Here is a 12187-nt window from a genome sequence, read left to right on the forward strand (position 1 = left end):
AGTGATCTAGCCAGAGTCGCAGCCAGAAGACATTGTGTCCAACAGCTGGTAAGCTTTGGGTCTGCTGTATTGACTTTCTGTGGCTGTTGGCAGCCTAAGCCTAAGGTCTTATTGGATGGTTTGCCAATAACCTGTGGGACAGTGGATTAATTAAAAGATCCAACCAGAGTTGTCATTTCCAGGAGTGAGAGTCATTGATTTCACCTGGAGTTATAGATTCCAGTGAGCTTTGAGGGACAGTATCCTCAAGGCTAAAGTAGTTGATCAAAGATTACAACTTATCTATTTTGGAGAAAAGTACAGCAATTTTGATTTCCAGGTAGACTTCGAAAAAGTCTGAATTCAGATAAAAGACTGAAATAGCCGCATTTCTGCGCCCTCAAGCGCTGTGACATTCATACTTTATTTATTGGATCATCTGTTTTTAACAAGTGTCTCAACCTCCACATATCCATTTATTAAGGAATAAACCACAGAGAAGACAAACTGGGTAAATTGTAATTAATTTATTAGGGATGAACATAAACAAATTGACTACAGCAAAAAATGTATATCCAAAGACAGCCTTTTTTATCAGATTATAATATTGCATAGATAGACGGAGAGACGGTCAGCTTCTATTCCTCAATAATAATCATGATAATCCCTTGAGTAGTGTAAAAGTACAGCCGTTCGTTCGCATCATTACTCTACTCAAGTGAATAATGATTAGATGACATTTTGTAGTGCTTTGTCATTTTCGTTCCCACAGGCTTGCTGCATTTAAAATGCATCTCTTGTTAGTGCACAAGCACTTTCAATAAAGGGTTTAATTTGCGTCTGTGAGTCCTCCCAAAAAAATGATAACAAAATATTTGTATCAAAAAGCACTTTAAATATTTATAAGCAAAATAAAAATTGAGGGTCAAGCTGCATAATTAACGATGTGCATTATAAAAAAGAAACTTGCTGAATATGAATTGTATAGTTCTTATTTCATCAGTGAAATGATTTGTTCATAAATTTGTATAATGTTGTCTTTTGTGACGCAGGGCCCAATTCTGCGCTTGTAATAACCATTCCTGTTACTGTGCAAGCGTTAAATTTATGTAAAGATTATGCAAAGATTGCCTAATATCATGCGGTATCTCACACACACAAGCCAAAATTCACTGCTTACCCACTAAAAATACGCTTGAACTAGGCACGGAATTTACTGCTTCCATAAGCAGCAAATTCTTCACTGGAAATGGAAATAGAACAGTGCCGTCACTACATTAGAAATACACAATGGACATTGCGCTGTAATCTGGGTGTCAGACAAAGATTAATTTGATCTCTCAGACAAAGAATAATTTGATATCTCTGACCATTTTTAACATATTTTTAAATATATAAAATAAAAAAAGCACCCAAAATCTTTAGAATAGTTGATTACGCAGTAAATTACACAACCATAAATACATTATTTACATTTTTAAATATTCATATAGTTTTACAAAATATTGCATCTCCAATCACAGTTTGTTCATGATATTGCATAATGCTTATTTTTTTAACTTCAAACATCAGCCTAAGAGCCTGCCAGTACATCCCTTGCAAAATAATTGTCAGAATTTTCTGTTCCCTTTTTCAGATTGTTAGCTTAGAACTGTGGCAATTGCCTTCATGCCCCCTAGCCAATGCATCCAATCGCCACATACAAAAGTTTCTGTAGAAATTGTCAAATTTCGCACACATAGGTGGATTTTTAATGAGGGAGAAAACTGCCTCACAACTTGCATGATATTCTTCCTACTTATATATGAGTTACTATCTTAGTTTTTGCCCTCAGAAAAATAAGCAATTTCTTATTAAAACGCCTGAAAAGCCAATCAAATTCTACACCATATGTTCATGTAGGTATACACCATATGTTCATTCAAAACAGTCCATATTATTTTTTCCAAGGGCCAAATTTCATGCCTGTTGCAGGAAATAAGTAACGCGTCTGGGCATCATACACATGCATCAAACTCCCTAGGTACCTATCGGAATTATTAATTTTTTCTGGACCAAAAACAAAATTAAAATTTGCCATTCTCTGAAAAAAAGCTGAAACTTTTCCTCCCAGTGGGTGATTATATCAGAGGAGCAAACAACTGACACTTTACCCTAAAATATTTTACCGAAAGGCGTCTTTTTTTCTGGATGAAAAACAAATTAAAAATTTGCCTCTCTCTGATGAAAAATGAAAAACATAATCATAAACAGCTGGTGTTTATATCAGAGGAGCAAACAACTGCCACATTACCTATTGATATTTTATTTTAAATTTGTATACAAAACAGATTAATGTTTTTGAGAGAGAAATTTCATGCAGGTATTAAATTATTACTAACACAATATTGTGAGGTACTTTTCTTTGACAGCTGGGCAGTAAGGCTCATCTTTTTTCCCAAGACGTTTTGTAACACTTCAGTGTCAGTTTGTGTTGTTATTAATTTTAGAGTAGTTTACCTGGCTGGATAGGAGGGGAGGGGGATGAGGTTTCATTTTCCAAACATGAATAATACATTAGCAGAGCTGCCAATATTTAAAACTTGCAATCCAGGGAAATTGTGTACAACAATCAGGGAGACACTGATAATTACATTCAACACATTTAGGAACAAAGTTTCCATAATCGGGGAAATTTTTTAATTTGTTCATCAAAATATGGAAAGATTGGAGGTTGATTTTATAATCTGCAGAGTCAGAAAGAGTTGGCAGTTCTGCATTAGGCCATGTTCATACTTGATGCGAATGCGTCGACGTCACATGGCTGTTTTGGTGGCGAATAATTTGCAGCAGATGATCACAGTTTAACTGTTGCAAACAATTCGTTGCCAATTGTGACGTCAACATTTGTATCGCATTCTCATTCGCAGGAAGTATGAACCGGGCCTGAGTGGACCACTGAAGCATTCTTTCCCTAGAAACACTGTCTGTTCTCTGTTCACATGGCACTTGCCATTTTAAATGCTGAATATACAGAAATTCACCAACTTTTGTGTACCCTTCGATGTAAACGGTTAAAAGATGGAACTTTCCTTGTGGCAATGACTTGCAGTCCATTCCCTATGGTAGCCCCCAAACCTTCCCTTGTCAAACACCCCTATCCACATTGACTAAACTTTTACTAGTGATAACAATTTACATTCTATAGATTGATTACTGTTGCGTATAGATGACCCGTCTTGCTTTGATGTAGTCCTCTCCTTTCTGTACTGTCAGATCCGTCTTATCTTCGGGGCGTAGGTTTATCGCTCGGATTCGTTCTCTGTTCACAAATAATAATAATGCTAATCAGTAAGATATGTAAAGCACATTTTCAAATGAAACAATGCACTGGTAAAGAATGCTACAAAATGGACAGTTTATGAGAAGAGAGCTGATGTATTTTTAAATTAGACTTGAAAGTCTGGTCTGGAGTGACTTAATGTTGCGAGTGTGATTTGGTAGAGTACCAGCATCGGGGACCAGCATCTGAGTCGGACGGGTCCCATGCCTGTTTGTTATTAGATTGTGGCTAGAGCAGAAGCCAATCCGACCAGGTTTGTTGAGGTTGAGAAACTCTGTAGTGTACTGTGGAAATTTGTTAGAGGGTACTTTTGTTCACAAACACACAGAGATAGATGAGGGGCATGAGGGCATATTCTAGATCATTCTCATTTTCATTTCAAGACACTTGCTTCCATTCCAAAAGATTATCAAAATAACATACAAAGAACAGTATTGAGGAGAATTGTAAATGGGGGCATAACCCATTATGCTCATTATGTTTATGACTTTTGGTGGTTCTGAAAAAAACAGGTGGTGTTAACAGTGTGCTCAGGGCCCACTTTCATGGCTCTTTATATCGCAAGCAAATAATCGCCGCTTACGAAAACAAGGAATTGCTATGGGTGCTGTGGCCTATTTTGTAGCCTGCAAACCTGTTGAAACAGCTCATACACGGACCCTGCGCTACAATGGCATGCAAGATTCAAAACTCTCACTTACTGCATCATGTTGTCTCGTGTATTTCTCTCTCGTTTGACTTTGGAGTTGAAGACACTTTGGTGACCGTTTCGATGTTGGGCGTCTTCATGACGCTGGAAGTCGTATCGCCCGGCTCCGACAGGATTCTGTTCCAAGATGAAAATCATTGAAAAATTAACTTTTGGGTATTTACCACATTTATCAATTTTGTTTAGATTTTGTTATTTTGTTGCCTCATCTTAAAGATGATGATGTTTAAGAACATTCAGGTTGGCTCATCAGTTTCTTTCCTTGACTTTTACTTCAGTTGACCCCAGTTTGGTTGGGTTTCAATCCGTATCATTATGTGAGGCAGGCATGATATACTTCTTAGTCTGATTTCCGACTTTGTTTCTCATGGGAAAAATAATGATATAAAAATGTGACTAAATAGCCTGAAAAGCCTATTACACTTCTTTTTACATATATATGAACTATTTTTACTTGTAAATGTACTTTTTCGACCTGCTTGCAGTTAATAAATAAACCAGAATAATAAAAAAAATATAAAAAAATTATAAAAAAATTAGTCTAAACATTACGTATGTAAGTCAGCCCTTGTACACATGTTTATACTTTTTTCCCAAGTTTACAACAAATACTATGGGAGTGGTTGAATCGAATGTTCGCTTTGTTTAAGTTTGCATTCGACCCTACAAGTTATCTTGTCTTAACTCACATTCTGGCCTGTGAAGAATTTACGAGCTCGCTTGTCAAATCTCTCAGCTGAGGAAATAAATGGCGGTAGATTCTTTCCCTCCACTCTGGTTAACTCCCTGGCAGTGTAATGGCCTGGTCCTGGTTCACTCTGGAATAAGAAGAGCCAAAATGCTCATTATTGTCAAACTTCACATGAACTTTGATTTTCCACTCATGATTTCACATTCATTTTAATAGTATAAGAACACCAAAATAAGGAATATTTAAACTATTTATCTAGACTAGAGTAAGATGATATACAATAATATTGTTTATACAATAATATTTGTATAATTTTGAAACAAAATACAAATAGGGTTTGACTTGGGAAGGTATTTGTTTGTGCTAAGCACCTTTTTATGCTTAAGGAGTTGGGCCAAGGTCCCTCGCTTGAGGGAATTAAAAAAACAAATGCATGTCACAAAGTTTTGTCCCGCCAAGTCACTATAATTATAAAAAGTACTTTGTCAGCGAATTGTGGATCTAGCTTGGTGCTCATATACCCTGGCAGGTGTTTGCCAAGTTTCTTTGCCGGAAAGATCATCTAAACAAATAAACAAATAAAACAAACAAACACTCACCCCACTTCTAGGCCACTGTGAGAGCGTAGAGCAGTTGAGGCGTTCTGAAGGTCTTTCTGGATACTGGGAATGTTTGCCGAATTTTCCCTGCCATGAGTGGTGTTCATCGTCCCACTTCCCTGCAAAGGATTTCAGGTTGTACTGACCAGGTCCTAAATTATGCTGACCCTACAGCGGAGAAAGAGGGCAATCGATTAATCAATCAATCAGAAGATAATTATAAAGCGCAAAAATCAACAGAAATTGTTCAAAGGCACTACAGACAGAAACATGACATTTATATACATACATTTTTTGGCTAATCATCCTTTCTCGCAGCTAAGAGCTAAAATTTGCGAAGGACGCGGCTTCAACGTGTTCGAGAAACAGGCAGCCACATCAACCCAATATGACCACGGAGAACAGCCAGAGATCTTACTTGTTCGATGTTTTCAATAATTACAATACACTTGTTGAAAAAGCAGTTTCTTGAATAATGAAAAGTATGGGCATCCTTGATGTGAATTTGAAGAGTGTTCCATTCTTTTGGTCCATATACAGCAGGTGAGTGAGCGATCTGCAAATAACACAGCATGGGTTCTGGGCACGATGAACTGAGGTTTGGAAAACGCCTAGTTGCTTTCACAAAAAATAACTATACTTACTGTTTTGGCAAGATGTCCTGTTTTAATTGTAGCGTTCCTGTCCCCAGTAAACAGATCATAGGGACCTCTGACGCTGGTGACTTTCTTGGCAAGTTCGTCTGTGAAGCTTTGAGTTTGATATGTTCCAGGACCCAACTCGCATCCCTGTCAAAACAAAGAGAGGTGGACATTTAATTCCAGGTTTTAAGACAGCAATATGTTCGAATATTCTACAAATTCAGTGTTACAATCTTGACTGGTGCTTGTGGGAAATACTTACCACAGAAGGAAGATGTCTTGGCGTTGACGACCCTGCGTCTAGTAGACCTATAGTACTGGCTGATACTTTGGATTTCTTCTCGACAGCCGAGTGAGGTATACCGCCCTCACCATACGTACCAGGCCCTGGAACTTGACTCTAGAAAACAAAACAAAAAAGTAGATTAGTTTCCGTGAATTTATGTGTTAGGTGTGTAAGCGAAGAGTGCTTTATGGAGCCGAGTATGGAGTAAAATTCCATGCTTATCTGTGAAACAAGCTTGTAAATGCTCCCTACACCGATTCTTTGCTAACGGTAAGTAGAGCCATGCAGTTGGGTTCTGCAAGCACCATCCACCTCAAAATTTATGCATGCTGGTTATCTGTCCCAAAAGACGCCAATGGAGAAAAAGTGAAACATTCTAAGAACAAATTTACTACTTACCGTTGCTGTTCCTCTGAATCTCCTTTCTTTGGTCTGGCAGATTCCACGTGTACTCCTTGGTTGTTTGTCCATTGCCTCAAGAAAGTCTTTGATATTGTATGTGCCTGGTCCCAGATTCCTAACCTGTTTATCAGAAAAGCAGGGGTGTTAGTCACTGCTGACAAAAAAGTCTGAAACTGGGACCCAGACTTAGGAGGTACATTGAAACGATGAAATGTCCACCTTTTAGTACCCCTTGAGTTATAGGTTCAAAGAAGCTTTTTGGAGTAATATCCTCAGCACTAGAGAAGTAGATTGAAGAGCCTGAATTATGACATGTGGAGAATTGTTATTTATTTATTTTGTTTTACCTAACAGACTTGCAAGACGTCTGAATTCAGATGTAAGTTAAATTTGCTCATCCCTGGAGAAGCTAAGTTATCCATCAGTCTGCTGAGAATTTCTTGAAAGATGATGAAATTAACAACTTGAGTTCTTTTCATCATTGTTTAGTTAATCAACCATCTTTGCTTGAAAGAATCTTCTGAGTGATTTTAAACTACTGTTATCACTTTCACCTCCTCAAGACAGACATGCAACTTTCTAATTGCACAAAAAAAGAGGAAATGGCCGATCACCTTTTCTACAGTGTTTTTCAGTCTTCTATTGCATTATTTTGAAACGAAAAAGAGAAAATCAGCTGATGAGCTGAAAAGTTGCATGCCTGTCAAGACCTTTCTTTTCTCCTCTTACCAACAACTTCTTCTTCTCCCACTGATCCTTATGGAGAAGGTGAGGCAAGGCGGCCATGCGAGCTGTCTCATATGCCCTTGCCCATCCCGGCCCAGAGGCTCGACGATCTACAGCATTCTCACTGAATGTTCCGACCTCTACAGCATAAGTGCCCGGTCCAAGTTTCCTTTTCTGAAAAAAAAAATGTTCCAAAAGAATTTTCATTTTCCTGATAAACGTGCACTTTACAAAGGGAAGTGCCTCAGTGCTTTTGCCCTTTCAAAAACGAGGCATCAGGCAAAAAAGTGGCCTTAATGTCAAAGCGGAGGTCTGATACTTCATAGTAAACAACAAATGGGCTCAATGGCCCTGAGCTCAACTTCATAGTGTGCCTTTTGTCAGCAAATAATGATAAGGGTTGCTCTGAATGCAGCTTTTATTTATAGGCTTTATGAAATAAGACCCAGTGGCCAATTTTACAAAGATAGTCTTAACTTAGGACTAGTCCTAGGACCCTTTAGGTTTTATTTAAAATCTAAGGGCTAGTTCTAAGTTAGGACAAATAACTCGTCCTAACTTGAGATAAGACTAGTCTTAACTATTTTTTAAATCCACCCCTGGTCTACGAATATCTTTCATAAGCCTCGGATAACTATAATCTATATATATATATTTTTTGGGGGTATTTTTCCTTTCTCCACGGTATTTGTAACAGTCTGTTTTTAAATGAATCGTACAGTAGTTGCGATAACGACGGCCGTCGGGAGGAGGGTTACTTTATCACAACTAATCCTACAGTTGCTGTCTTACCAGTGGAGTCATTGATTTGTTGTCATACCAAACCTGTGTGTAGGTTCCAGGCATTTTACTCTGTGGATGTACTCCAGACACATCAAATCTGGATATAAACAATAACAAGAAATAAGTTACTCTGACAACCAATTCAAATAAACAGCATTTTCAAACCAGTGATATAGCCTACAGTACACTCGCGTGAACTTTACTTGGAAGCCCTGGTACTTGTAGGACATCAGTCTCTATTGCACTTCCACTGGTAATGTTATTTATTCACCCCAAATATATATCTAAACACCAAATAAAGGCCTTTAAAATACATACTAACTATCTATAGATTGTAAACAATTTGTTTAAGTTAACTAAAGGAACACGTTGCCTTGGATCGGTCGAGTTGGTCTTTGAAAAGCGTTTGTAACCGTTTTTTTATAAAATGCATATGGGTAGAAAGATGTTGTAAAAGTAGAATACAATGATCCACACAAACATGCCTCGAAATTGCACGGTTTTCCTTTTACCTCATCGACTAACACGGTCGGCCATTTATGGGAGTCAAATTTTGACTGTGTTAGTTCGCACAGTAAACGCAGTTTCGAGGCAAACTTGTGAGGATCATTGGATTCTACTTTTAAAACATCTTTCCAACCATATGCATTTTATAAAAAACGGTTACAAACGCTTTTTATATACCAACTCGTCCGATCCAAGGCAACGTGTTCCTTTAATGTTCTATTTTGATGGTCCATTTGAAAAATTAAGTTAAGTTAAGGAATTAACATGTATTGCATAACTTAACATAAAATCTAAAAGAAAACAACAGACTAAATAAAATGTATTTATGGAATTGAATTGATATACCGTTCTCAAATTCAAATCAATCAGTGATTTTTTTAAAGATAAAATCAAACGAGGATTCACCATAGAGTATAGTCCTTCATGGGGTGGAGTCTGTACCTCATTTCGATCAAGATGAAGGAACTATTGTGGTTAAATAAACTTTTGTACCCATCCAATGCAATTATTAAAAATTAACAATCCATCCACACAACCCCCGGGCGCGCGCTCCCATCCCACCCACTTTACACTACGACGGTCGCTAAAAAGTAAATAAAACTCACCGGGATTTCTGCGTTCCAAATGGAGCACCTTGAAATGCCTTTACCGCGGCCATCTTTCGAAACGAACTCTTCAAAAACAGCCTATTATAGTTCACTTCTGTAAATCTTGTAAATAGCAAAACACAATTTACTTTCCAACAAAAAAACTTGTTGAGCAGTTAGTTTACGTTGTGTTCCCCCTGTCGGACACACACACACAAAAACACCCACATGGGTTGTCCCGGCGACGAACGCAAGCAATTAACATAAAATACCGCCCTCTCTAGTTCAATTGGCGCAACAGTTTACCAATGTGGTGTGTTTTAAGAATGCCGTGTGCAAGTCATGGAAATAATGCAGATAATAACAAAAGCGCTGTATTCAGGGGCTTTAGGAAATATTTAAGCAGAAAATATCGTGTTATAGTTGGCCAGAAATGTCATCAAGAAAAACTGTTTTGCCCCTCTAAAAATAGTTTTACAAAGTTTCGTAGATGGAAAAAAAGATAGCTCATAATAAGTGGGACATGAATCAATAATAAAGCACACTTTTGTTTTAGATATCGTTTTCGCATTACTATGGTTATTACATTGTCATAATACTTATTCCAATGATCAACCTTGTGAGGTAAGTTGGAAAGAAAACACTGCGTTCCCAACGGCCAGGAAATAATTACGAAATAATCCCCTAGGCCTATGGTTTAAATTATTTATGTGGGGATTTTTTAACTTAAAAAAACGTATAGAGTCGCACAAAACCAGCGAAGTCGTACACAAAATTCGTGGAAGACACAAGGTTAAGTGAATTGGAAACAAAAACAAGTAATCTGCCATTGGAATACCCAATCTGAGAAACGTTACTGCCGCTTCTCAAATCAGATTTAAAATGGCGATGACTTTTTTTTCATAAACGCAGTAGGCCTACTTTGAATTGTATACAAAAGTGTCTTATGCAATCTATCCAAAGCTACTTCGAATAAAACCCAAGCCAACAACGGCTCAGGGGACGGCCTGAGGGTCCCTGGATGATGGGGTCCAGGAGCGAAGCCCTGGTGGGGTTCAGGCAAAGATATTGTCATTACTTTTCAGAACGTGTATACAGAGTCTCAGACCCTTCAATCTAGACGTCTGACACGTACGATATAGAGAAGAGAATCAATCAATCAATCCAGTGTAGTGGAAATCTTGCATAAAAGGCTTCATTTTTATCTCACTATAGATGTTGCCAAGCAACAATGGTTTGAAGCAGCAATGTAATGTGTGACTAGATGGCTAAGGAGGCGCTTCAAGTACTGGCGAGAAGGGTTTGCTCATAATCCGTACGTGGGAAAAGGGTTTCGTGACGTCCCGGGGACTTGAAGGGTTCACGCTATATAAACTCGTCCAAACATAATACTACATTGGATCGGGCGAATTGATCTGAAAAGCGTTTGAAAATCGTTTGTTCTAAAATGCCTCGAAATTGTACGGTTTTCCTTATACGTCGGCACGCCATTTTGTGAAGGTAAAACGGAAATTATTTTTGTTAATTTTTCATCAAAAACATTTCAGACACAAATATTTCAAGGGATGTTTTCTACTAAGTGATCATCACAGTTTTTTGTTCATACCAATTCTGTAATGTTCCTTTGAAAGAAGGATGGCATCAAAATGGCGGCCGAATTAAGAATGACTTCAATTTGACAAGTCTGAACCATCGAGCAAAGTCCTTGACAATAGTGTTGACAATTCTTCTTTCATGGTTTAATCCTGTCAAGAGTTGGCGTTCAACAAATGTTTCCATGTCTTAATCTCTTGTGTAAATAAACCATTGCATTGTGCGAGTTGGTTCAATGAACGTAAGCTACCACACTGACAGGTTTATTATACACACAGTTTTGGAAATTCCATCGTGTTTTATTATAACTGTCTAACAATTATTGACAGGTGTTAATAATAATATTTTGTAATGACTGAAACTTTGGCTAGACTGTATTCCATTGAAGCTCATTCACAGAGTAGGGTCCCGGATGGATACCCCAATAGGCCCATCGAGGTAATGGTGTCCCTAGGTGGGGAGAAGCCCTGGGCCGGTAATGGGCCAGTGTGCGAAGCCCCCCGAAGCTGACGTGCATGTGAAGAGGTGAAGAAATCAAGCCCCCGCGTGCCTAAAGCAGAGAAATACACACATTTTCTGATCTCCAATGTTCAAAGAAAGTTATAATCCCACAAATCTCGCGCTTGGATCTGGTCGCTGCATTTAACCTGGTTTCATGCATAATTCATTAACAACGAAGGGTTTGAAATCTGGCGTTTCTCAAATTCAAGCTTAGTGTACTTGAAAGCCGGAGCGACATGACAAATATTTTATCCCTGACAAATCGGCATGCCAGGGTGCAAATCTAAACGATTGCAAGTGACATATCACGACAGATTCACTTTGACAGAAATAAAAATACATTTGATAACATAGGATGAACGACTTAGAAATGCATGGGGAAAAAACTACACCACATTAATTTTGTAGTTCATTTTCAAACTGACACTATAGTAAAAATAAAAATATTTTGGTTTCTAAGGCGGGGGGGGGGGTTATGTGCTCATGCCCCTAATACTTGTAAACAACATTTTCTTGTACATTCTATTACTTGAATGTTTGGGGTGATACCTTTCATCTCGGACCAGTTTGTGCATGTAGACCCACCCTTTTACAATGGATCTTACATGTCAGAATGGTTTTTTTTCCCTTCATATTACTGATCCCATCCCACACACCCATAAAACTTGAAAGGCCTGCCCTTAATGTATGTTGTTAGTATTTATCCATGCACAGAAAATCGGATGTGGTTTCATTTTCCATGGCCAATGTTGATGTTTTCCCATAATGTATACAATTTTGATGAAAAGACCTATTTTTCAATGGCGTAAAGTCTCGTCATGGCTCGTCTCAGTTATAAAATTTGCCGGCATTCCGGAATCG

General features: G+C 38.0%; 1 protein-coding gene across 1 annotated transcript; it reads right to left on the reverse strand.

Moving 5' to 3' along the window:
* Positions 1-1393: 1393 nt before the first annotated feature.
* Positions 1394-9412, reverse strand: LOC117297534 (lymphocyte expansion molecule-like). Its single transcript, XM_033780626.1, has 10 exons — positions 9251-9412; positions 8148-8235; positions 7359-7529; positions 6627-6749; positions 6204-6341; positions 5945-6088; positions 5301-5468; positions 4700-4828; positions 4003-4127; positions 1394-3280 (listed from the first exon to the last, which is right to left on the reverse strand). The coding sequence occupies exons 1-10, from the start codon at positions 9301-9303 to the stop codon at positions 3172-3174; spliced, it is 1248 nt and encodes a 415-aa protein (XP_033636517.1). The 5' UTR covers positions 9304-9412; the 3' UTR covers positions 1394-3171.
* Positions 9413-12187: the final 2775 nt, after the last annotated feature.

Source organism: Asterias rubens, chromosome 12 (assembly GCF_902459465.1).
Source record: "Asterias rubens chromosome 12, eAstRub1.3, whole genome shotgun sequence".
NCBI lineage: Eukaryota > Metazoa > Echinodermata > Asteroidea > Forcipulatida > Asteriidae > Asterias > Asterias rubens.

Excerpts from the sequence above, each read along its gene's own strand:
- LOC117297534 (XM_033780626.1), bottom strand. The coding sequence starts at position 9,303 with ATGGCCGCGGTAAAGGCATTTCAAGGTGCTCCATTTGGAACGCAGAAA. Across the intron at positions 8,236-9,250 it reads TTTGGAACGCAGAAATCCCG|ATTTGATGTGTCTGGAGTAC; the intron begins GTGAGTTTTATT and ends GTTTATATCCAG. Across the intron at positions 4,128-4,699 it reads AATTCTTCACAGGCCAGAAT|AATCCTGTCGGAGCCGGGCG; the intron begins GTGAGTTAAGAC and ends ATCTTGGAACAG.